The sequence below is a fragment of the Chaetodon trifascialis genome, chromosome 16 (genome assembly GCF_039877785.1).
Source record: "Chaetodon trifascialis isolate fChaTrf1 chromosome 16, fChaTrf1.hap1, whole genome shotgun sequence".
Lineage (NCBI taxonomy): Eukaryota > Metazoa > Chordata > Actinopteri > Chaetodontiformes > Chaetodontidae > Chaetodon > Chaetodon trifascialis.
This window is the reverse complement of record NC_092071.1, coordinates 13,975,482-14,000,040: the sequence shown is the minus strand read 5'-3', so window position 1 is coordinate 14,000,040 and position 24,559 is coordinate 13,975,482. Positions and strand designations below refer to the sequence as shown.

At 42.7% G+C, this 24,559-nt stretch overlaps 3 protein-coding genes across 7 annotated transcripts; 1 reads left to right on the top strand and 2 right to left on the bottom strand.

The window, feature by feature from the left end:
- Positions 1-163: 163 nt before the first annotated feature.
- gng8 (guanine nucleotide binding protein (G protein), gamma 8) lies at positions 164-1,294 on the bottom strand. The gene is made up of 2 exons (XM_070983607.1): positions 1,070-1,294; positions 164-646 (listed from the first exon to the last, which is right to left on the bottom strand). Exons 1-2 carry the CDS (start codon positions 1,151-1,153, stop codon positions 518-520), a joined length of 213 nt encoding a protein of 70 aa, XP_070839708.1. The 5' UTR covers positions 1,154-1,294; the 3' UTR covers positions 164-517.
- Positions 1,295-4,719: 3,425 nt separating this feature from the next.
- brd8a (bromodomain containing 8a) lies at positions 4,720-13,581 on the top strand. 5 transcript variants are annotated; one of them, XR_011603186.1, is made up of 20 exons: positions 4,720-5,258; positions 5,698-5,794; positions 6,261-6,330; positions 6,460-6,509; positions 6,622-6,744; positions 6,842-6,922; positions 7,022-7,086; positions 7,642-7,784; positions 7,950-8,141; positions 8,986-9,076; positions 9,259-9,408; positions 9,542-9,708; positions 9,937-10,426; positions 10,546-10,589; positions 10,725-10,996; positions 11,197-11,289; positions 11,410-11,478; positions 11,610-11,944; positions 12,681-12,725; positions 12,935-13,581. XR_011603186.1 is itself a non-coding variant. In XM_070983595.1 (20 exons), exons 1-20 carry the CDS (start codon positions 5,216-5,218, stop codon positions 12,992-12,994), a joined length of 2,628 nt encoding a protein of 875 aa, XP_070839696.1. In that variant the 5' UTR covers positions 4,746-5,215; the 3' UTR covers positions 12,995-13,581. The 5 variants fall into 5 exon arrangements, 3 of the variants coding, with proteins under 3 accessions (XP_070839696.1, XP_070839698.1, XP_070839697.1); XM_070983595.1 differs by having other exon boundaries at positions 4,746-5,258; positions 11,610-11,892; XM_070983596.1 differs by having other exon boundaries at positions 4,809-5,258; positions 9,548-9,708; positions 11,610-11,892.
- A 1,523-nt stretch (positions 13,582-15,104) lies between these two features.
- On the bottom strand, positions 15,105-20,353 carry dnajc18 (DnaJ (Hsp40) homolog, subfamily C, member 18). Its single transcript, XM_070983023.1, has 8 exons — positions 19,846-20,353; positions 18,899-19,067; positions 18,517-18,662; positions 17,538-17,744; positions 17,027-17,139; positions 16,570-16,679; positions 16,296-16,468; positions 15,105-15,990 (listed from the first exon to the last, which is right to left on the bottom strand). Exons 1-8 carry the CDS (start codon positions 19,970-19,972, stop codon positions 15,866-15,868), a joined length of 1,170 nt encoding a protein of 389 aa, XP_070839124.1. The 5' UTR covers positions 19,973-20,353; the 3' UTR covers positions 15,105-15,865.
- Between the last annotated feature and the right edge of the window lie 4,206 nt (positions 20,354-24,559).

The following is a 24,559-nucleotide window of genomic DNA, read 5'->3' as shown; positions in this document are numbered from 1 at the left end:
GCAAGGGACATCCTCCCGGGAAACAGCTGCAACGTTCAGGCAGAAAAACAATACCTGATGAACGATCATGTTGTTTATTCGTTTATTTATTGTAATTTAAAAAAAAAAGAACATATTAACATATTGAACATATTACAACAAATCTGTAACACGTTTTCCCTTCTCATGCCATGATATTAAATCTCTTTTATATCTAAAACAATAATGCCAAAATCTAAACAAAGATTTGTCACAGTTGTTTTAAAACTTAAGAGCACAGAAGATATTTTAGGGAGCACTATTACGTACTAACTCTGCAATTTAGTTAATGTATAAGCCCAGATGCAAACTGTGTGCACAAGGAGAGGCAGCAGTACTTTCAATGAACTTTGCACTCATTTTCAAGAACTCTTTATTGCCGTCAATATGATGTTCAGGTGATAATCATTCCTCAGGTTAAGTTAGAGCTACTTTAACAATAAAACTGAATGCTATAACAAAGAAAAAGGATTTTGTTTGTTGTTGAATTCACACTGGGTTATAATATTACACAGAATAATTTCTTCTCTCGAAATGGGTTCTCAGAAGAAGGTACTGGTGTGACTAGAGGGTCCTCTTTGGCGTGAGTTTCACAGTAGGCCATCAGATCAGCTGCTGCTTTGGATACCTGTGCAAAAAGGTTGTGTTAGCGCGTGTGTGTTTGTGTCAAAAAGGGGATGGGAAGAGGATAAAAAAACAAACATTTCAAATTCAGGTCATTCCTTATTTATTTTAACCGCTGATTAAAACACCTAAACAGCACCTTCCATTCTACATCAATCAAAAGTGGAAAACTGATGTCAGCAAAGGAAAAGAAGCCAATTTTATCAGATGGGAGAGGTCAGATTATTAAAATCGAGAAAAAAAAAAAAGAATATTAAAAAAATTTAATATATTTGAAAGTAAATCTCTTATGAGACAGAAAAGTGAAAAGAGCATTTTTCATTCATTTGTTAACACTCATTCATTTAAAAACACAAGACATGTCGCCATACTTAGAAGTCTAAAACAATTTCTAAACTTTTCCATATTATCAGCTGTGCAGACTCACCATCATCCTCTCTATGTTGACCTCCAGTTTCAGTTGTTCTACAGTCTTTCGGGCATCTGCAATCTTGGCCATGTTGTTGGACATCCTGTGCCTTTCCCACTAAAGCGCGGCAGCAGAACATCAAATGTTTAGTGATCGGAGAGGAAATAATAGTATGCATCACTGAAGTGAAAGAAAAAAATACAAACACGGTGACACTTCTAAAGTGTACACACAGCAAGCTTGACAATCTATTGAAGGTATCTGTGCCACGGCTGGAGTCTGTTTCAATTTGCTCGTTAATTCTGCTCCCTGGGCCTCAGCTGCAAGTGGCACAAGGAGGGTCTCAAAGGAGGAGGGGAGGGGAGGGGCAGCAGAGCGGCTTCCCCAGGGGAGGGCATCCGCTAGCTGCGAATGTAAATGCCTCTAACATTAACATTAACTTGTTGCTCTTGCAGAATACGTTTGTTATTAACCGCAGATGAAGAGATTGCAATGCAATAAATGTCCCCACTGTTGTTTCTACACAGCTGCTATTCTGTAGCTCAGCTGCAGAGACTGATGCAAGAGATCAATCTTGTTGAACCTCTCAGAGAGTATGAAAAGCATCATTACTCAACAACAAAACACTATTTATTTTGTCAGTATCTGTGAGTCTGAAATACATTTGTCAGTACTATCAATACAAATAATTTCTGCACACTAGTATAATTCACTCCCAGCACATATGCAGAGATATGTCGAGATATATGATCTGACACAAGCTGGTTTCATAAATACGGACAAAATTAGATAAAAAAAAGAAAAATTCTCATGATAATCACAACATAACTCACCACAAGACCCTACAGCAACCGTTGGGCTCCTTGAATGAAAGTCCCCTTGTCTTCCACACGCACCAACTTACAGTAACAAATGAAGTGAGATGAATGAAGGAAGATGAGGAGGAAGGCTTCAATAGGTTCCCTCCCTCAAATAATAAGCTGTGGTTCTGCCCCCAGGATGGGCTCAGTGCAGCAGCTAAAGGCAACATGTGGTGTGACCTTCATCTCTTGAGTCCCCATCACATGCCTACCTGAGATAATATAGGAGCGTATGTTCCTAGATGGAGCATTAAACATAGAGCCTAAATAGGAATTAGACTGAAATAACTAATAGTGTGTTTAATATAGAGACATGAAAAGAAAACCTGTTTTGCCGTAACATCTGACAGCAACATGAAAAGACATTAGAGCGAGGAGGCTCCTAAGAGAATAGGCGTGGTTGTGTTCCTTGACTTTAATTAATTTTCCTGTTTGTGACTCAAAAAATCAGCTCTTCAATTCATGCATACATGTAGACCAAGCGCGCACTCAATAATGAATTATCTGTATTTATAAAAGTTATAAAAGTTTATTATGTGGCACAACTGAATGTTAGAATTCAAAGTACTGTAAAAATCCTCAAAAAGTCATAAACATACATTTCTGTTTTATGTGCTTTTACAGCGTAATACATTATTTTGCCATCAGAAGTTAGATTTGGATTCAGATGTTTGACAAAAACTGCAGGTTTTGGACAGTTACAGTGATACATTGCTGTTAAAAAATGGGTCAGTGTCACTTGTTGCACATCAGCAAGGTGTAGTCTGACAAAGTAAAGAAAACAATCTGATTTCTTTCCAATGTTATTTGTATTTTAGAAGTTCAGCTAAAGGTCAGATGCAACCTTTGGCTGTGTCTTTGACAAAGTTACATGGAGAATTGTGCAGATTTACAGGATAATATTTGTGAGCAGTGACTCAGTGCACAGGGGTTCACAGGTAACATAATGCGTTTCAAGAGGATCTCATCAAGGCACAAACAAATGCATTCAGAGCCTGGTTCTTTCCTACAAGAAATACAGAAGATAACTGGATGGTCTGCAATATACCCAATGCTAATTTTGCAAGGTAAGTGAGTTTTTGTCAAGGTGTGAGTTTTCTTATTTGTGTCAGGCAGTAGCTATCCTCTGCACTGCTGCCAGTCTTTCCTGCAGAGCTGACAGTTACTCTACACAGCAGCAGGGGGCAAAGTGGCAGTGTTATGGAGTTAAATGTCAAGTGCCTCATTAACATTTGTTTTCCTGCAGTAATTGGCGTCTCTCCGTGGAAGATGTGGGACTATATAAGAGCTGCCACCTCACCTAAGTTACCTGTCATCAAGGGCCCAAAAACATAATTTGCCCAGTGTTGTGTTGCATAAGTCATGTGGGGGATTTTCAGATTATGTGGTAAAGTAAGGACTTAATATTGTTGCCCATGTTTGACAAGTATAAACTCTAATATCATCCAGCCAGCCAGCCAAACAGCATGTCTCATAGTGTTCATTTATGATAGCAGCTCAGAGAAATGGCAAGCTTGAATCCAAAAGCACAGGCAATGAGATGATGATAAAGGTTCTCATTTATTGAATCCAAAAGACAGGCAAGGGTCCAAACCAGGAAACCAGTCAGCACAGGCTAATTTATCAAAAGGGGTTGGGCAGAGAATCATAAATCGCAGAGTCTTGCAGGCAGAGACAGGCAGTCAAAACAAAGGCTGGAAAACCTATGGTGGATACAAACTAGACAATCTTGCAAAGCATGGGTGGAGATGGGCGGGGAAGGTCGGGTGATGCAGACAGCAGAATCAATGCTGGATGAAGTCGTGACAGACAGATGCTGATGAAATCATAAAGGAGGACAGAATGTCTGCATATCCCATCAACAATGGTATGCACGTGTTGCACAAGTCTTATTTTGAAATCTCTTATTTAGTGACATCTGTCTTTGACCATTAAAAAGAATAAGAATTAATTGACAAACATAGTCAACTTAAAACTGCTCATCACATGAACACAAGGGGCAAATTGTTTTCACGACTTTACGGAAAAAAGAAAAAAAAACTGTTCTAACAGAACAATATTGCAATAGCTTTTAATTCCATTTGTTAGTGACACTAACTGAAGTCAATGTGGATGAATCTTTTAATACATAACAATTGGAGGAAAAAGAAAACACTCCCTTTTGGATAGATGACTACAACTCACCAGATAAAATGGGATTACAGTGGGATTACAAAACAGGAAGGCACCTCCTCAGCAGTTGTTTAGTCCCCAGTTCTCCTGGATGTCCTGTTTGTTTATTTTGCCTCATCATACAAGTCACAAACCAGTTTTTCTAGTCTGTAGTTTATACAGCTCAATGTGTTGCAGACCAAACACCATTTATAGGCGGTTACTAGTATAAGCATTATTTAGTTTGTCCTCTGATTTATATTCAATGTGGCACAGAAAATTAAAAACCATTAAAATCAATTTTCAATTTATACATCATAGAAAAGACCTACATTAAAAAAGAAATAAGAACGTGAATCATTTCCCTTTATTTCTTTGTTGTGTTTTTGGCATTTTACATCTTCCACACTAATGTAATGAATATTAGTAATACGTGTACAGCAGTTTCCCCCAATGTATTAATGATTTATATTAGTTATAACTTAATTGTCTGGTAGACACACGTACTAATGAAGTTTTTACCAATCCTTTTTATCCGAACCATAACAATGGCATTAAATATCCTCCCTACATTTAGCCCTAATAGTCAAAAAGAAAAGAAAAAACAGAAAAGAAAGGCTGTTGATCTAATATTTATAAAATGTATTGTTGTTGTTGGAGGTGGAGGAGGAGGAGGAGGAGGAGGAGGAGGAAGGGGACATCCCTGTAGAAAACTCAAAAATAAGCGAGTTAGCCAAGTTACGGATATTCAACAGCATCCAGGATTGTACCATTACGAAGCCGCTGTGGTGGGCGTGTACGAACACTTCGCTGCCAGCTAAAATGATAAATAACCTTAGTGACTACAGTAAGCTCAATTTTCTCGCCTGGCTGTCGCTGAATAACAAAGAGTCTGCTGTTCTCAATGCGAAATGAACCCTCTATTACGAGTGTGTCCAGAGAAAGACGCGTATAGCATTTGAGCTAGCTGGGGAATCTTTAAGTTACCAACAGCGAAGACACACGAGACTTTAACGGACAACGGTGATTCAGCGCGCTAGCTAACGTTCCACAGAACAATCTGAACATCTCTAGCGGAGCCTTCATTGATGTTAACGTCCATCATTTCATGCGGATCGTTAGTTAGTTGCAGGATTTTCATCCGCCAAGATGTATGGCAAGTCGGGATGACAGGAAGATGGCAAACGGGGTTGGAAGTGAGTAACGTTGATACGTAGCAAATGTCATGACATGCTATCCATTAGCGGTGAGCGTGTCCTACTGTTGATGTTATCACCACTAACTTCCTGCACGGCAGCCTCCGCTCTCTGAAGGGGAACCCGCAAGGATTAATGGCTGTCATCACGGGCTGACAGCTCTGTTTCACTAGTGGTGCTTCCTGATTACCACCAACTGTAAGAGCGACGTGCTTTGTGTGATTCCAAGCAGGCACTGTATGTGTCCATAGTGACCTGCTGGCATGGGGGGTAGCTTTAGGTGGCATGGAAATTAAACCAAGATCAAGAGATTAACAACTCTGTCGGTACCAGGCCTGAGAGCGGCTGCAGGCACTCAGTTGAACATGCATGACATACAGGCATTGTAAACTACATAAAGCATGTATCATGTTTTGTCCATTTTCCACTGCGTCTGCAGAGCACAAGCTGCTCGTCATTGGACCAACAGAGCCTTGGTCAGTGAGGGAGAAGCTGTGTTTGGCCACATCTGTCATGAAGAGTGGAGACCAGAACTGGTACTGTACCACTTTAATCTAAAGCTGCTGATAGTGATCCTTAATTGTGTGCAAAATGTTATGTGTCATAGGTCGATGATAGAGTCATATGCAGTCATTTGTAGTTTGAACATGTCTGAATATGTTGTCTTTTTTTTTTTTTTTTCTGCTTGATACCTTTAAAGAATAGATGTAGTCAGTAAGGGTGGCTCTGTTGTTGGCACTGCTGCCAAATAAGATGAATTAATCATAGGTAGGCATGTAGTTGTCTATAGTTGTTTGTCTCTCAGTGAATGTCGGCTTTAATTTTATATATATTTTGTATGAATTTGCAACTAAAATAATGATAACAAACAAAAGGAGCAAATAGGTTTTGATGGGGGAGAATTTCTTTAAGACTGTAATAAACTAGTACCAGAATAGTAGGCCGCTTTGGACTTCAAGTCTTTAAGGTGCATCTCATCTCAGATCGTCTTCATCTCAACAGGGTATCTGTCAGTCGAGCCATCAAACCGTTTGCAGAGTCTGGGCGCCCACCTGACTGGTTCTCTCAAAAGGTATGACAAGATCCAAGATCACTCTACTGCAGAACAAAAATGCCAAATTCATGGTCTCTGCAGTAGGTTTGCCACATTATATGTAGTCCTTTCACAAAGCTATTCATACTCTCCTTTGGCTCTTCACAGCACTGTGCCTCCAAGTACTCTGAGCTCCTGGAAACAACAGAGGCCCCAAAGTGAGCGCACAAATGACGTTCACCTCGAGCACGCTTTTGTACACTTGCACAGCTTTGACAGTATATGCCAGAAAACAATGCCTTAAACTAATAACGCATTTGTTGCCTTCAGGCGGAAACGTGGTGAGAAAGGCGAAGTGGTGGAGACGGTGGAGGATGTGATAGTACGCAGGCTGACGGCTGACAGGATTGATGAACTGAAAAAGCTGATCAAAGAGACGCAGGAGAAGCACAGGTACACAAGTGCCGTTTTTAGCAGCATGAGCAAAACACAGTTAGTTGCATCATGGCTGCATCGATGAGACTTGGCTGATTTGGTGCTGTTTTCGTAGAAAGCTGAAGAGAGAGGCCGAGCTGATTCAAGCGGGACATCTAGATTCCAAACTAGAGGAATTATGGGAAGAAATTCTGCAGTAAGAGGCAGCAAACTTTCTAACTGACCTGTTTATGCAATGATACAACTCTTCTCTGTTTGTAAGACTCTGATAAATGATCTCATGTGTGTCTGTCAGGAAGAAGAAGCTGGAAGAGGAGGAAGCAGAGTTGAAAAGAAAAAACACAGATGCTGCTTATCAAGGTATCTCTTTCACCTTTAAGGGGTATTTTGGGGTAACACATCAATATAGAGATGTTTTAATGATGAATAATAGCTTGTAAGCTTATCCTCTTAGAAATCAGCACCACCTAAATCAAAAAGGTACATCCTGTCTCCGTCTTAGGACATAGATATCAGAAATAACTCACCAGGCTTAGCTCAACATTGCTAGTTTCATTCATGTAGTATATGAGCATGCTAACTGCTAACTGTGTTTAGCATTTATTGATTAAACTGATGAGATTTGTTCAGGCATTTAATAGAAGTATTCTGTCCTGAAGTGAAAAATATGACCTGTTGGTGGCGCTAGAAAGCCTGGGAATCACCAAAGTCAGTAGAATGCATCCTCTGAGGACCATGAAGATTTGTACCAAATGTTGCTGCAATCTATATAGCTGTCCAGATATTTCAGGTGGGGAACAATAGACCAGCCACCGTAGAGCCACGCTGCCAGCATGCTAAAAGTAGCATAATCAATACTCAGCTTTTGTGAGACTGATAAGAAAATCCTTTCTATGCTGCCCCTCCCTCTTCCAGCCAGACAGGTGGCAAAGAACACACCCAAGCGAGTGCCTGGCATCACCATGCATTCGCCCTCCAGCTGCAGCTCCCCGAGCCAGGAGTTCTCACCAGGTGACCCACTCGAGTGCTTGACGTTGGACCTTGTATCAACAAAGAATGTAAGTCACTGAAAGTCCAACGGTATTTAAGGTCTGCCCCACTCTGTCCTCTGTCTTTGGCTGGGTCTTGTGTGCCACATTTTCAGAGTGGACACCGTTAGACTCAGTGATGTATAAAATATCCTGCATATTAACCACTTCGCCATCCCCTCACTCTGTCTCCAGGCTTCAGGATCAGCCAGATTAATGACAATTCCTGAGTCTTCTGGACCTGGTAGTGACGACATGAGCCACGGGTCACTTTTGGATGACCCCACCCAAAAGAAGCTCCTGGGCCAGAAAGCCACACCACCACCGTCTCCACTCCTGTCAGAGTTGCTGAAGAAAGGCAGTATCTTGGCCACAAATTCCAGACTGGTACGTGGAGGGGACTCAATGTATTATGCCAGCATTGCCAAGCTCTGTAATTAATATGTTCAAGTCTGCAGGGCATCCCATCTTTATCTCATCATTTGTACAATTAGTCTGTGTTGAGCAAGTGTTTAATCGTTTTGTCTTCCATTATGTTGTGTGGTTTGGGTAGCTGCGGTTTGTTTTGACAATTGAATGAAGATTTTGTCATTTTTACAAATGCATTTAATTAGGAATTCAGAAATATTCTTGGGTTTTTAACACCCAGTCTGTTTTCACCTCAGTGCACAGTAGAGATTTGCTCAGGCTTTGTAAGGTTGGACGGGGTTCAACCGTCAGTTCCGCTCTGCGTTTTGAACGGGGTTCAGTTGTTGTCTTCGGCTGTGTTACACAAGGCCATTGCAGTGTTCTGAATATGCTTGCTTGTTGTCCTGTTATTACTTCTATCTGTGGTCGTATGCACTGTGAAGGCTATACTTAACAAGTTTCCTGTTTTTGGGCGCAGGAGTTTGTCTTTCTGCCCTTAAAGATTTGAGAGGCTGTGCCACAGAAACAGCACGGGAAAACATTTTGACTTGTTTTCTTGAAAGAAGTTGACCTGAAGAAATAAAAATTTAACAGTTAACACAGCACTAAATCTATTTAGCATTTGTTTCTATTAATTTAAGACTATAATTGCATTGTTTGCATTAAGTTTCATACCTCTACGTTATAGCTGAGGAGTTCAATTTTTTTTTTCATTGCACCACTAAATATTTTGCCTCTTTCCCAGCCTCCTTTTGCAAACTGTGGGTAGACAGACACAATACATAAAAAATGTTTGACATGCATGTACGTGTTTGTGTCCCAGATTGGGGAGAGTGACGTGTCCACTGGTAATATGACAGGATCACATGACTTGCAGCTGGCTCCACCTTGTCAACCTCTGTCTCAGACAACAGGTACAGAAACATTGTTCCTGACTGATCAAATATCACATTTGTTCCAATCCTAAATGTATGTATGCCTTCTGTACAAAAGTGCTCTATTGTCTCAGCTGTTTGCTCACACACTGGCAGGCTGATTGCCTTTGCTGCTTTGTCTGAACTTGGTGTGTTAATGTGTACGAATGCTCGCATGGCAGGTGCCCCGATGTTGTCTCGTCTCCTGGAGGCGGGCCCCGCTCAGTTTTCGGCCCCATTAGGTTTCATGGTCAGTGCAGACTCAGCCTGTGGCGCTCCTCTCTCTGCTGCCACTCCCATTCCCGTTGACTCGACCGCCTCAGCGAGCACAGGTCTGTCCACTTTGACCCGTATCCAAACCGCTCAGTGGTGAAATTTCAAATAAAAACTAATGATGCTGCTAGAACTACTCCTGCTTGGAAAAAACAAAAACAGTCAAAAATCAGTTGTTGTTGTTGTTGTCAGTTGCAGAGATGGATGTGATGGTGCCATCTGCGCCCCCTGGATGCCAGCCTGTCTCTGCAGAGGATAAGGTGTCTGAGCTCAGTGAGGAGGATGTGACTGCGTCCTACATGGGAGATGAGCTGGACCTGAAGACAGTGGGGGACATTATCGCCATCATTGAGGACAAGGTGCAAAAAGACAAAAAGTTCTAGATATTTCTGCAGCACTTGAGATCACTTGTGGATAAATTAAAGCATCTGTAATCCCTGCTTATTTTATAATGTGGGTATTTTCATTGTGGCCATTAATCTAGTGAGTTATGACGACACTTACTCACTAACATCACTGCTTGGATTTAGGGACAAAAAAACCTCAGTTATTCTTTAAGATGTAGAGTCATATCACTTCTTCTACAGGCAGATGAGACTGCAGAGGCTTTGGATGCAGCTGCAGTTGAGGCTGCTCTGTCGCTGTGTGAGGAGAACGGCCATGCTTTGTCTGGTGCCTGGGAGGCTGGGCCTTTCCAGGCCCATGAGTCTCACCACGCAGTGCCCACAGGGATCCCACAGTCCTTACAGTCATCGTCTCTTCACAGTAGCCTGGAGGGGAAGACAGAAGTGTTAGAGGCTCAGGGTGGGACTTCAGCTTCACTCTCCTCCCTGTGCAACAGTCAAGATAACTGTCTTGCAGCATTCCCCATGGGACTGAGGGGCCCTCCTCCCACCTCCTCATCCTCATGCAACTTGAAGAGTTTGGAGCACTGCCACACTGGAGCACCTCCACAGCCTCAGGCAATGAGAGATACTGGAGAGAGGGTGCACCAGAAAAGCCAAATTTCATTGGAGGTCACCACAAAATGTGAGAGTGAGAAGTGGGCACAGCAAAGACCTGATAAACCCCATGGAGGTATGCACACCCATGCCTAAATACTAGTATTCAGTTGCTTCATAACATGCAGTTTGCATGCAACTATGCATTTTGCATAACCATTTCCTTCTTATTATTCATCTTTACTATCTTGGCAGACTCAGTATTAGAAGATAGCCCACTGACAGAAAGGCATCCCAAGGTATAGCACCCAACGAGGACAGAGCGAACACGCTGCTTGTAAATGCTGTATTGAAATGCAAAGTGCGTAGCTCCACAGTTTTCCTGCTCTGTAAGCTCTGTTTGAATCTCTCTGCATCTTTCTCCATCTTTGCAGGAGATGAAGGTGGAGGATGGGAGAAGTGTTGGCCGAGGACAGAATGCCTCAGGGACTAAAGTGCACAGCGAGGTCAACAGGCCAGAAGTCTGTGTCGGAGAAGAAGAGGGTGACGGGACGGAGGGATTCTTGTCAGAGCCAGACGGGGAGATGGAACTAGAACCCGCGGCCAGCGAGAGCGAGGACGGGTACAGCCTCCACACAGCCTCCTCGTCTCTGCAGCTCCACACGACGGCAGACTCCATCCCCAGCAGCCCTGCCTCATCACAGTTGTGAGTGAAACACATTCAGGCACACACAGCAAGGAGGGAAACTGTCAGTTGCGAGGGATGATAGTCAAGTGTTGTGTAAGAAGCTTGTTTTTCATTTTTGTCAGCTGTGTCATGCTGCAGATCAGGTTCTGCTTCAGAGTAATTTCCTTATGACCTTTGCGCTTATGCTGCCTTCCCTCTTGCATACCATCTTTGTGCAGTTCTGTGTGCAGCGAGGACCTGGAAGCTCTACAGGCTCACAAGATCTGGAAGAAAGCCATCATGCTGGTGTGGCGTGCAGCGGCCAATCACAGGTCAGAATATGGCTCTTAACAGTAACGTGAGCCACTGACACACAGACTGATTTGTTGCGATTTTTTTTTATTCTGTGTTTTATAACTGAAACAGTTATGATGTGTGCGCACCTGTTGCAGATATGCAAATGTCTTCCTGCAGCCAGTAACCGATGAAATTGCACCTGGGTACCACAGTATTGTACACAGGTAAGAGTGAAAATCTTAACAAATTCAGCCTTGTTTTTGCTGGATGCCATTGGATTATTGACATTCACCAATCAGGAGCCTTCGTCAGATCACATAGACTTCCTCACTCTTATCCCCGTCCACTCCCACAGGCCCATGGACCTGGCCACCATAAAAAAGAACATCGAGACGGGTTTGATACGGACCACCGCAGAGTTCCAGAGGGACATCATGCTGATGTTTCAGAATGCGGTCATGTACAACAGCCTGGACCATGACGTGTACCACATGGCTCTGGAGATGCAGCGCGACGTCCTGGAGCAGATCCAGCAGTTTCTAGCTACCCAGCTCATCATGGAGACATCAGAGTCTGGTATCAGCGCCAAAAGCCTGAGGGGCCGTGAGAGCACACGCAAACAGGACCCTACTGACAAGGTGCTTCACTAGAATTTTGACAAAAGCAGAGAGTACAGAAGAAGAGACAAGGGTGAGACAACAGGCTGACTTAAAGGTAGAAGAAAGTGATGCTAAAGTAGATCTGCCTGCCATTTTCCAAAGCATGACATAAGTTTTTAGATTCATATCCTTTCAGGTAGCCACTGGTTTGGTTTGCTGTCAAAATCAACTTGCAGACACTTGAAACATTCGTGTTATAGATCTATCACAGTGAAAAACTTTTTTTAAAGCAGGAATGTACCAAATTATCCCTTTCAAAATGTCTTTATTTGTCTTTCCATTTAGTCAACCAGTGAGTTGTTTTTTCACAGCACCTAGTTGGCTGGTGAAGTAGAGACAGCACACTCCCCCCAAAATATTTTGATGACAAGTTTGAAGTGTCTGAATGTTAACTGAAAACAGCAGTTGACTGAGAGGTAGGAGATGCTTGTAAAATGTCAAGCTATGCTTTGAAAAATGGTCGACAAGAATATTTGTTTGTAGTGTATGTTGTATGCAGCTAATGAGCTAAACGTGCTGGCATGCTCCTCCAAAATATCTTAAGTGGATAAGAAGTGCAACTGCAGTGCAGCGAGGAAGTGAATCACCACATGCCAATATACCAATCCATGTAGAAATATGTTTTTACACTCGTTCTCTCATTTCAACCTTTCCTTATGCTGAAAATACTCTGTGTTGTATTATTTTTGGCATTATTTTGCTTCCTCTCGCGACTTTGAGTGCACTTCTGAGTCGCAGCTCTGATATGCATCATTTTCCTCTTACAGGACACTGTCTCCATGTCCTCTCCTGCCTTCCTCCTTTCTCTTTTTGTAAGTAGTTTTCCTTTCTTTCTTGTCTTTGTTTCCAAAAGCAAACAATAAAAACTTCTGTTGTTCTATAGAAGTCACATACAGCCAAAGTCAAACAAATGTGATAGAAGTCATGTGACTTAAATATCTGTTTGTCAAGTGAAACAGTGGCCTCACTGTTCACTTAAATGTGGTCCACTAGTTTGGTTTCTTCCTCTTTTTGACTGTAGGATGGGGGCACCAGAGGGCGCCGTTGTGCCATAGAAGCTGACCTCAAAATGAAGAAATGAACATAGAGTATGAAAATGACCCGGCAGTGTCCCAGAGTTGAAGTGAAAGGTCTGATACCACAAGACTCGACGTATTATCTGTCCTTTGCACAGGTTCTCACCCTGCATAACGTGCAGCATAACCTTCACTTGCGCTCTACATTAAATGGGTAGACTCTAATGTGGAGAAGCTCATTTCTTGAGACAGCCATGCAGACATGGATTACATACAATATAATCCCAGATTACAATGGGGCATTCAGAAAGACTAGGTCAAACCTTTCATAGACGTAGCTGCAGATCAGTAAGACTTAGCCTGCTCTGAATTACATCAGGTTGTAGAGATGAAAAGAAAAGTTAGTCCTAGCCTCAAAATGGGCTGGAGTTAAGCCTGCAGGGGGTCTGGTTGATCTTCAGATTATAGTGGTTGATTTTGAGAAATTCACCATGTTGACGATAAAACCAGAGGCCAAAGAGTCTGATTAACCTAGATTTTCTGAATGATTAGGGCAGCACATACTAATTTCAACAACATTTTCTTTGCCGGTATAAAATCAGTCGAGATGTGTTTTTTTTTCTTTTATAGTTTTTCTAATTTTAAAAACTTTCAGATCATTTTTCGATATGGCCGTATCGTTTGTGATGATTTTATCGTACCTTCATGCATATTCTCCATCATTTTCAGTATTTTTGAGAAAACTTCACATTAATGAACTGTTTTGTGGACTTTAAAATGTGTAAACAATAAAACTCAATAAAGAGCCCTCAACCCACTCTGTTAAGATGGAATTTCATGACATTTCATATCCTTGTATACCCTGGTATTTAATATACTGTGTGTCAGCAGGTAAAAGCATGCAGCTTCTCTCAGGAACGGGCTCAGGCAGCAGTGGCCGCGCTGCACGAAGCTGCTAAGAGTTCCACATTACAAGCGACATGAATTGGCTATCATCACTAAATATGTCGCACATACAGACAGATGTGTCACCTGCATCTTTCATTTGCTGGCAAACACGTGAAGCGTTCAAAGAGTCAAAACACAAAGGAATGAACCACACAGGCCAAAACATATTCCGGTTACATCTTTAATTTTGTGGTATTTTTTGGCTTAAAACCTGTTGCTCAAGTGTACTGCCTCACTGACTGATACCAAAACCTGATTTGTATGCATCACAGTAAAGGTTTGACGTGTGTGTGAGTTACAGCGTGGACCTGAAAGTTCTAATCGTTTAGCGTGTCAGCGGTCATGAAGATGTGTTCACACAAAATAAATACGTAACTAATAAAACACTCTCTCACTAAGGTGCATGCAACGGGAACAATATGGAACACAAGATTAAATATGAACTTAAAAGTGCTTGAGATGAACCTGAATATTTAAAACGCATGAGGACAGCTAAGGCAGTCTGGCAGTCTTAGTGCACAGCAACAAGTATTAATGACTGTATACACTTGGATTGATTTGGGGTTGGTGTAAAGAATGAAAGTTAACAACTCCACGAAATTAGTGTCCTACTCGTGACAAGAAGGAGTCAAAATTCTGCTTCCTCGCGGTGGAAGAAGGCTGTTCTTATCCACAGATATTTAACAGAGCTTCTAAAAACAACTGACTTCATACTGTTAGAGATTTTCAGAATAAAATGTGCCTTTTTTTACAAAACATCAGTACAAATGAAAAGGTGCAGGACTTAGAAAACACTTTAAAATATGGGCCGAAAAGCATTTCTCTGAGAACAAAGTGATTTAAGTTTAGGAAGGTTTAGAAGGTATTGCATGCCATTTAAGCCCCGGCCACCTTTTACACACTTGCGCACGCACGCACGCACGCACGCACGCACACACACACACACACACACACACAGACAGAGGACTGCACGACTGTGAATGGGCTTCTTTTTTTTTTGTTTGTTTGAAGTGGATTCCCTGCTTGTGACAAATCAAAATGAGTTCTTCAAAACGTGGCCTCTTTCTGGGACACACATCAGTCATTCCTCATGCTGAAACCTCAAACATAATATGCCTGGAGCTAAAAACACTGGTTCCTGCAGGGTGAAAGCTTAATGACCAATGCTATAAACACCTACGCAAGCAGGAGTGCAAGGAGCAGAAGCTCTACTGGAGGAGACGGCGCTTTTTTTTTTTTGGGCAAGTACAACCTTTTACTAATTAGCAGAAAAAATGTGGTCATGTTTTGTAACATGTTATTCAACTGTGACTCCTATTGCTTCAGTGCAAGAGGTCAAATCACCTGACAAACACAGCCTAGATGCTTTAATCCTTTCTAGTGTCCGATTTGCCTGTGTTTTAAGAATAAATAAAAAGGTCCTGGTATTTCACAGTACAGAAGCTCTCACATTTGTCCAAAGACTACAGTATTATTTAAGTTGCTGTACTTAATTTCTTCCTACAGAAAAACAAGATGAGCAAGGTTGCTCAAGGAACATTCACTCTATTAACTAGGAAATAAATACACCTAAAATTTCAGCGAGGACACAAAAACATCCAAGAAAATAAATACAGGTGAACTACAAAAACCTAAAAGGTGTATGTGTGAACATACAACTCCCTTCATAACCCCAAAGGGAGACCCCATATGGCATGCCATTTCTATAAGAAAGTTTAAAGGCTCTGAGACATCGTACATACTGCCACAGTGAGTTTGCACTTGATGCTGTTACCACAACAGCCAGGGTTGGCAGCGGACATGCAACTCCTATTTCCTACCATCAAAGGAGAGAAGGCACATTGTTTCCAGCGGCATTATCTCCCACTGCCTGCGCTATACCTTAGAGATTTCTTTACAAAGTGGCCAGATTAGATGAATTACACACTTCAATAAAATGCATTATTGTCAAGTCTGTGAAGAAACGCGTTCTCCTTCTCAAACGGTCCTCATTTGCCTCTCTGGCGCCCGAGCAGTCGATGCAGTTTCTCGCAGTTGTCCAGCCTCATCGACTCGGCCTTCTGCTTTAAGCGCTCGTCTCGGTACAGTTGTCCGAGGTTTGCCAAGTCTGACTCTGAAAAGGAGGACACAGAGACAAAAGATGACGCTTCACAATGATTTATAAGAGCCTTTTTCACTTAAAAAGGAATGGTTAGACTTTTGGGGAAATGCACTTATTTGCTTTCTGACTGGGAGTTGGATAAAAACATTAACATCACTCTCATGTCTGTGTGGTAAACATGAAGCTAAAGCTAGCATTCAATTAGCTTAGCTAATTTGAGGGTCTGATGATGGCACAGGAAACAATATTTCCTTCAGGTCAAGATTTGCACTTTATCGACATCAGTGATACCAAAACAGACTCCTCTGCGTGCTTACTCTGCTGTTTCTCTTTCCAGCAGCTGTTCTGCAGGTGTTCAATATAGTCGCTCTCGATGGTTTTCTCTAGCTCCTCCAGCGCTGCCCCACGGTATTCCTTCACAAAACTTTTATCCACATAGTACGGTACACCCATGTGCTGCGTCTCCCTGGACACCACCAGCCCCATGGCCCTGAAACGCACCATTAAAACACATCGCACAGTGAAACTAAGGCCTCAGCCAGGATTTGCTGAAATGTCACTGAAGCGAAGTTGGTGGTACGACAGACTCACGGCTTATAGAAGAGACTGTAGGGCGGGTTAGTGGCCATCATCTGAGTAAACACTGATATGAGGATTAGCACCAGCACAGGGAGAAGCTGCAGGAACGCTGTGAAGGTGTTCTGTGGGAAGATAAAATCAGCACAGATTACAAAGCACATAATACTGTATGTAGGCTGCACTCATACGCTGTACTCGTGCCAGCACAGTGCTTTTGTGTCTTTGAAGCAATCCACCGTCTTCTAAAGCAATAACCGCGCTTCAGTTGAGGGAAGCAAATGTGTGACATGGAATCAAGCATGATGGGAAACAGTCACCAGAGGGCTGCAGCCATGTTAAAAACGCTCCTGTGATGATTCTCCAGTGCGTGTTACTGATTCGCATAATGCCATACCTCCGCAAGCAGATCGTAGCATAACACTGTGGCTGGTTAACAGGGATTTGTCTTTATGCTTTGTGAGTCACTGACCTGACTCTGGTTGTCCTCCACCACCTCCTCGCGCCTCTCATGAGCACGTCGGCGACGAGGCTGATAGAACTGAGAGTAGGAGGCTCCCTGGTTGGTGTACACGTGGATATTTCCTGGAGAGACACACAAACAGTTCTATAGCATCTGCACTTCCACAATAAGTCTGTAGATAATGTGCCCAAACCACAGCGGACAGCAACAATAAATAATAATACTGAGAACAATAAAAGAAATGCTAGTAATTATCATAGATTGCAGTATTTGAAGATGAAATTAAAGGCTGTAAAGTTCGTCTTTCCATGAAATTATTCACAGAGAAAACGTGCAAGCTGTTGGGGAAATATTCAGATTTCCTCCAAACTACCCACTAAAATTGGCTTATGAATGTATCTGATGCTACACCCTAAACAGTCATCTTGCAGCCTCTTCTCAAACGACCACTCTGTGGCTGCAGCCGTTGCTGACGCAGCGCCTCATCCAACCAAAGGCTCACGCACAGCCGCTCGCTCACCTGTGGGAAACCTGCCACCAAAGAAAATGTTGAAGAGCTCCTCGGGGGAAATGTCGGCCTCAAAGTCTCTGTGGAAGTTTCGGTGGTATCCATGGCGACTGTGGCTGGATTGGTGGGGCGCGTTTGAAGCCGCAGATTGATCTCCGTATTGATCATACTGCTGCCTCTTCTCTGGGTTGCTCAGCACTGCATATGCGTTGCCTATTGCTGTTGGGAGACATTAAATGCAATGCAAAATATAATATGATGGGAGCCATTCCTTAAAATCCAGTTCAGCTCTCCCTTCACCCCTTCCCTGTTACTTTGTTTTGGGAAGTATAATGTTTCTATGGATCCAGTTAGCTAGCTGTGGGCTTCAACTTGAGCTCTGCTTATGTTTCTTTACATTTTGGCAAACTGGCACCACTGGAAGTATGCTGAATTAACTATTTACACATCCTTTTTACAATTTGCCCTTAAATATACAGACAGCTATGACTGGATGACTTTGATACTGAGGAAAGCTTAAAAACGTGAAGATTCTCAATCAAATTCTGGAGTTACAAGCAGTGTGTTCTCTGAATGATTTCCATAAATTTGCCATAAAAGGCCAAACAGTAACTTTCTGTTTTTAAAACACCAACACATACCTGTCCTCTTCACCTCATGCAGTATTTGCCCCTCTGCACCTCACCCCCGCCCCCCTGGGTAGCCACGCCTCACAGTTTGAAAACCCTTTCCATAAATGATTACAAAGAAGTTCTAAATGTAATCCAAACTGGTAAAGCTGGACGACCCTGCTTCAAGTCGAATCTGTTTACACAGGACACCACCACCACGAGGGTGTTGTTCTTGAACTGACCATGACCTCCAACTTTGCTGAGAGGTGGTAACTGAGAAAAAAATGTTAAGATCTACAGTTTTTTTGACACTGTAGAAAGATACTGCCACTGTAGATCACAGAAAACAGTTTTCCTTCCACCTCTGCTGAAACGTGTACCTTTGAAAGCGTCTGTGGCTCCTGGTGCAAAGTTCTTGTCGGGGTGAAACTTGAGGGCCAGTTTCCTGTAGGCCTTCTTCAAATCCTCATCGCTGGCATTTTTGGAAACACCCAGGATTTCATAAAAGTCCTTACAATTCTTTATCCTGCAACAAAGCATAACGATGGCAAAACACAAGCCTCAACTTAAGGAGCTTACTGAGCGTGTATACTCTTCACACATGTACATTGACACAGAGCTCCATCCAGCACTCCATGTTATTTTAACTAGTGCATGACCAGTAGCCAGGTTACTCAGAGCAGCCAAAGTTATATGATGAGGAACAATGGCAGGGGTCGCTGCGTACCAGTGTGAGAAAACAGGTTAAGAGTGTCTGTGCACCTGAGAACACCCTGCCGCTGCTCCTCAGTGTAGCTCTTCTTTTCATCACCACTCGCGTTACTTGTGTCATTGTGTCCGATGTCCTCGTCTCTCCAGCCTGTCGGCGGGGGCACGTGGTTTGCCTCTGGAGCTGCGGTGCCTCCGTTCCTCACGATGGCATCTATCAGCACTAAAAACGAGAGCAGAGAGGTCAGCTGACCTAAGCTGAGTATCCCAGTAAGGGGTTTGACCTCCACGAGCCTCCTGAACAGCTTCAGTGCTCCCTGACTTTGAATATATGCATCTCTAAAAATCTCTTAGAGGGGGAACACCATTCTTCCCACAATCTTCCACAAGGGTCACAATCTGGTGAAGGTGAAACCCACAGCTTGATTCACATCATTTTAACACTCAGTGACTCCCTGTGGCCTGTACGAAAAACATATGCTGTAGTTTCTCCACTCATTTATTCATTTTTTTCAGTCGCATGTCACTCATCAATGCACGTAAACATCAAAAGTTTTTCACTCCTTGCACAATATCTGCAATTGAATCCAGACTGCTGGAACAAGGACCGCTGTGGCATTTCACTGCCTCATGCATGTTGCGTTCAATGAGCTGAGCTGAACGTCATCTATGACAGCTGATCGCCCTCTTTATGCTGCCATTGCTGCAAAAGCAATCAGGCGAGGCAAAGCAACTGGAGACAGTTCTGACAGTCTGCGGTGCTGTCTGTGAGGGGGAAGGGGGCCTTTAACAGCCCTAAATTTCAGTATGTAGCCTGAACAGACTTCAAGCTTTAAAGCTAACGAGCTATTTCTGTCCCCGTCTAAAAACAGCAATTCTGTGCACCCTTCCTAAAATCTGAAACGACACATTCTACAGTTAACAGATTGGGATATGCTGGCTGGTTGACCAACGTTAGCAAGTCAGACTGCCATTGCAGAATGTGCGTCAGCTAATTTTACCTCTGGCTCGGGTGCTGGGGTAAATATTCTGGGCTTCGTAGAGCAGCTGCAGCGCCCGTTCTTTCCGTCCAGACCGCAAACACAGCTTCGCCTTCTCTATCAGCCGGTCTGCTTCGTCTTTGTCCATTTCAGCGTTTCGGGGTTATTTCTGCGGATCCAGTCGCTGTCTATAGAGGTCTGTCCCTGTGCAATGTGCGCCAGTATCATACGGCGAGGCGAGCCGCTACAGCTAACGTTAGATAGCCGATTAGCTTTGGTTTCGGATAGCGGCGTTACGTTAGCTAGGTGCAAGCCGCAGTCACTCAGAGTCCTTCGCGGTGTCCGATACGCAGACGATGGCGGTTGTCGACAGGCTGCAAGCAGGCCTGCAGGTGGGCCATTTTTTGAAGGAGAAAGTCTGAAAGGTGAACTGTTTCTGCTGTTTAAAGGGCCACCCTGTTGAATTAAACTGGACCCCCTAAGCTATGATGGACAAGAGATGGAGGCGAGGCATAATCGACGTCATATCCTGTCAAGTGAGCTCATAAATCCTTAGAAAGATGCCACTGATATCAGGACAAACTGTGATTCACTTGGTTGTCACTACATAAAAGTACTTAGAAAACCAAGAAGGTTGAGTAACTGCAGGAAATGTAGGCCACAGGATGCTGCTGCTGCTGCTACATTTAAGCTCTTTAAGTAAAGCTCTGATACTTGCTTGTGATGCGTTCAAGTGCCCATGAAGTTGATTTTTTTAGGGTAGCCATCAAGAGGCACATTTCTGCTTTCGATTGCAGTGGCACAATGAGAAGACAGCAGGAGCGGAAAGGATATTTGTAATGCACTGTGGATGCACAGATTCAACAAACAGAATTAAAAAGGGAGCAGCTCTGTGCAGTGGTGGGCCTTCAGGGCTTTTAAATGACTGATAAATCAAACTGCACATGTCCTGCTGTGGCAGCTTCACATTAAAAGCATTGAACTGGTGAAACACAAGCTGACCTTTATTATGAAGTAGTAGTAGTAGTATTCATTTTTGGCATTTTTTTGACAGTGGATCAATATTAAATACTGCAGGGAGTAATGGAACGAGAAGGAGCAGCCACAGCGAGCTGTTACTATAGATGAGCTGCAGGCTGCACACCTCCACCTTCTCAAGCAATGCCACCAACTCCTGTCACTGTGTGCTGCTGTTTGCAGACTCATACCATGTGCAACATAACATCAGATTATCAAGATCACAGTTACTTATAGAAAGATGGAAAAAAGGCCGTTTATTACCTGACTTCTTCATTAAACCACCACAAACTGCATTCTCCAAAATGAACATATGGTTATATTATTTATTGTTGTGTTGATAAATATATATGGCAATTAATGCTAATTAATATTAACATGACATATGATCATAATTACAGTGACATATAATTGATTTAAGTCAATAATAAGAATTGTTATTTAAAGATTAGAATAATGATAATTCATGGTGAGTTTAATGCAACTTATTTTGAAATACTGATGAGAGTTTAGCTTGATACTGCATGAGCAGCTCAAGTAAAGGTAGCACTGACGCTGTAATATTCCTTTAGCAAACATCATGGGTAACATTTCAATGGAGGACATTAAACTTGCACTCATTGCTAAGTATAACACAAAATATGGCTGAATGAAAGTAACGTTAACGTTACATGCATAGACATAATATACGTAGACGCCTCATTACGTGCTGGAGCGTAATCCAGCGTCGCCGCCATATTGGGTGGGTCTCCGCTAGCACCAGAGCCAACCAAAGTCAACGAAAAGAGCGCAATAATGCCCCTATTTTATTTATTTATTTTATTTAGCTTCCCAGCCCCAGTTACAAGCTTAACAGGGTAGAGTAAGACGAATGACCTGGAATTTTAAAGCTAACTTTTCCAGGCCTTAAAAAAAAAAGAAAGAAGGAAAAAATGTACTGAGCAGGAATATATGGGAGCTTTGTATGTATGTATGTGTTAAAATCAGTGTATATCACAAACATCAGCAGTTTCAGTCCAGGCTATTATGGAATCTTTGTCATCCTAAAGCTGTGAACAGTTGTTTAAATTTAGACACGTCAGGCCAGATGGTGTGTGTGTGTGTGTGTGTGTGTGTGTGTGTGTGTGTGTGTGTGTGTGTGTGTGTGTGTGTGTGTGTGTGTGTGTGTGTGTGCGTGTGTGTGTGTGTGTTTGAAAGCAGCAGTGGACTGTGGGGCGACACCCATGATGAGTTGGCCAAAAAGAAAAAACCTTCCTCGTTTCGACAGTTTGTTTAATACGCATGTCAACGGGTTATGCGAGATGTCTGGTTTTTGTGCATGTGTTGTGTGCTTAACTTTACATTAAATAAACTCTGCACACAAAAACAGAAATGAAGAAATTCTTGTGTTATTGGTGTGTACAGAAGGGTCATGATTTTGAGAGAGAGAGAGAGAGAGAGAGAGAGAGAGAGAGAGAGAGAGAGAGACAGAGAGAGAAAGAGAAAGAGAGAGAGAGAGAGAGAGAGAGAGAGAGAGAGAGAGAGAGAGAGAGAGAGAGAGAGAGAAATCAAATGAACAATCAAACTGTTTCTTTATTAAAATCTAAAATTAATTAATTATTACATTTATTAATGTGCCATACCATATGTCTGTGTTATGCTCTTTAACAAAGACAAAGTATTTCAGCATGGAAGCATTTGTTTTTAATGTGTGACAGCGTCCTGAATCATAACTACATCTCTGACGTTTGTAACAAACCAAACCGTGTGAAAATCGGGTAAAAATTAGAGGAGTTGTGATGATTATAGTAGCTGGACATACACTTTCCTCCGTAGAAATAAATGCACTGGGGACGCGTAGGAGACCCATCCAAGATGGCGGACGCACTGAACGTCAGCTCCAATAGGAAGCGTCAGTCAATGAGGCGTCTACGTATGGTCCCATTTACCGATGGTTGATGCGGCCGACGGAGGAGCCTCCGCGTCCTCCGTGGGAAGGAGTCTTCCGAAGGATGCAGCCCCTGAATTGGGACACAGCCACAGACGCACGACCGGGGTGCGTGGATCCCCTCACGACAATTTTGCTGGCCTTAGTATTTCCTGTGTTTTAGTTTGTTTATTATTGTTAGATTTAGTGTTGATGTGTGTGTGTGTGTGTGTGTGTGTGTGTGTGTGTGTGTGTGTGTGTGTGTGTGTGTGTGTGTGTGTGTGTGTGTGTGTGTGTGTGTGACAGACATGTGTATTGGACATTTGTGAAAATACGGAACAAATCGCGTCCCAACATTTAATTGTCAATTAAAGGACGATTCCTTATTTTACGGGACGGGTGGCAACCCTGCCTATAACTGACCTTGAACAGCCAATTATGTGGAGAGATTGCTGCCCCATACAAAATAAAACAAATATAGAACAGAAATATGTCAGCTAAGACGCGACATTAATGATCCGTTAATGTCAAGAAGCACCCAACAAGCCATCGCTTCGATGAGCCATAGACGAACGCAGTTCAATTCACCTGATCTAATAAGCAATTGATGAAGCACTGAAAAAACACTTTAAAAACCTTCTCATGGTCAATTCTTTAAGCCGAATTACTCAGCAGAGCATACTGATTACTTTCCCAGATCGAAACGCGCGGACCGACGCAGATTTTGGAGAAAAAGCGAGATAACTTTAAATTTGTGGATTTTTGACTGCGGTTTGGCGAGCCCCGCAGCGTCCCGCTAGAGTCCTCACTTCGTCATATTTCTCCGTAGATTTTACGAAAAGATCATAAACTATCACCGAGTTTTAGGCATGTTATTCAAATGTGTACTTTTTCCATAATGAGTCTTTCCTGGCCACAGTTTCATGCAAACGATGTCCTCGTGCGCCTGAGGTGAACGTCCCGTGATCTTGCTGGGCAGGTGGAGGTCTGCTATCCTGCACGTTCACATACAATCAGATTGACTGTCCGAGTACATGCGTGAAAGAAGATTCATCGACCGGTATCGAGGAACACTTTTAAGTCAAATTTCAGGTTTCTGCGTGAGCTCAGAGCGGGACACAGTGGAACTACACTGTTAAAGGGGATTTGGGCTTTTAGTCAGAAGGACTATTGCTGTCAAGCTGAGAGAACTCTGCCCATTACAACAAAGTAAGAAGAGTCCAAACAACTTCAACTTGAAAAAAGCGCGGAAACTCATTAAAAACCCATGATAATCCATTCAGTTAACTTCAGAAAATACGGTGGGCATTTCAACCAACACGCATGCGCCCGCAATGTGACGTCACGCGCTGTGTTGAACTTTAATCCAGCCGACCGCCATCTTTTTTACCTCGGAGCCGAGCTGTCCAGTAAGTACATTTAAAATTATTTTAGCTTAGTTAGTTCATCTGTTGGTAATGTGCATTGGTCGTCTCATGTCTCTCTATCTCAAATGATCCGTCAAGATATTAAACCTGTGATGAATATTTCATGTTCGTTCTTTTTCGGAAATACTTTAGCATGTAGCGCTAGCTAGCTAGCGCCGCCAGAGTGAAACAGCAAGTTAATGTAGGGTTGAGCCTCATATTCGACTGTAACAAGTTGTCTTTATTATTACGGAAAAATGTGTCAACTGTGGGAATATTATACCTGGATCAACCCGCTAATATACGTGACGTTGCGACTTGTACAAGAGGCTTTGCTCGCACTCAAACAACCTGGCACAGGATTGACAAGGCAGCGAAATAACAGAGCAACTTATGTTCCACGAGG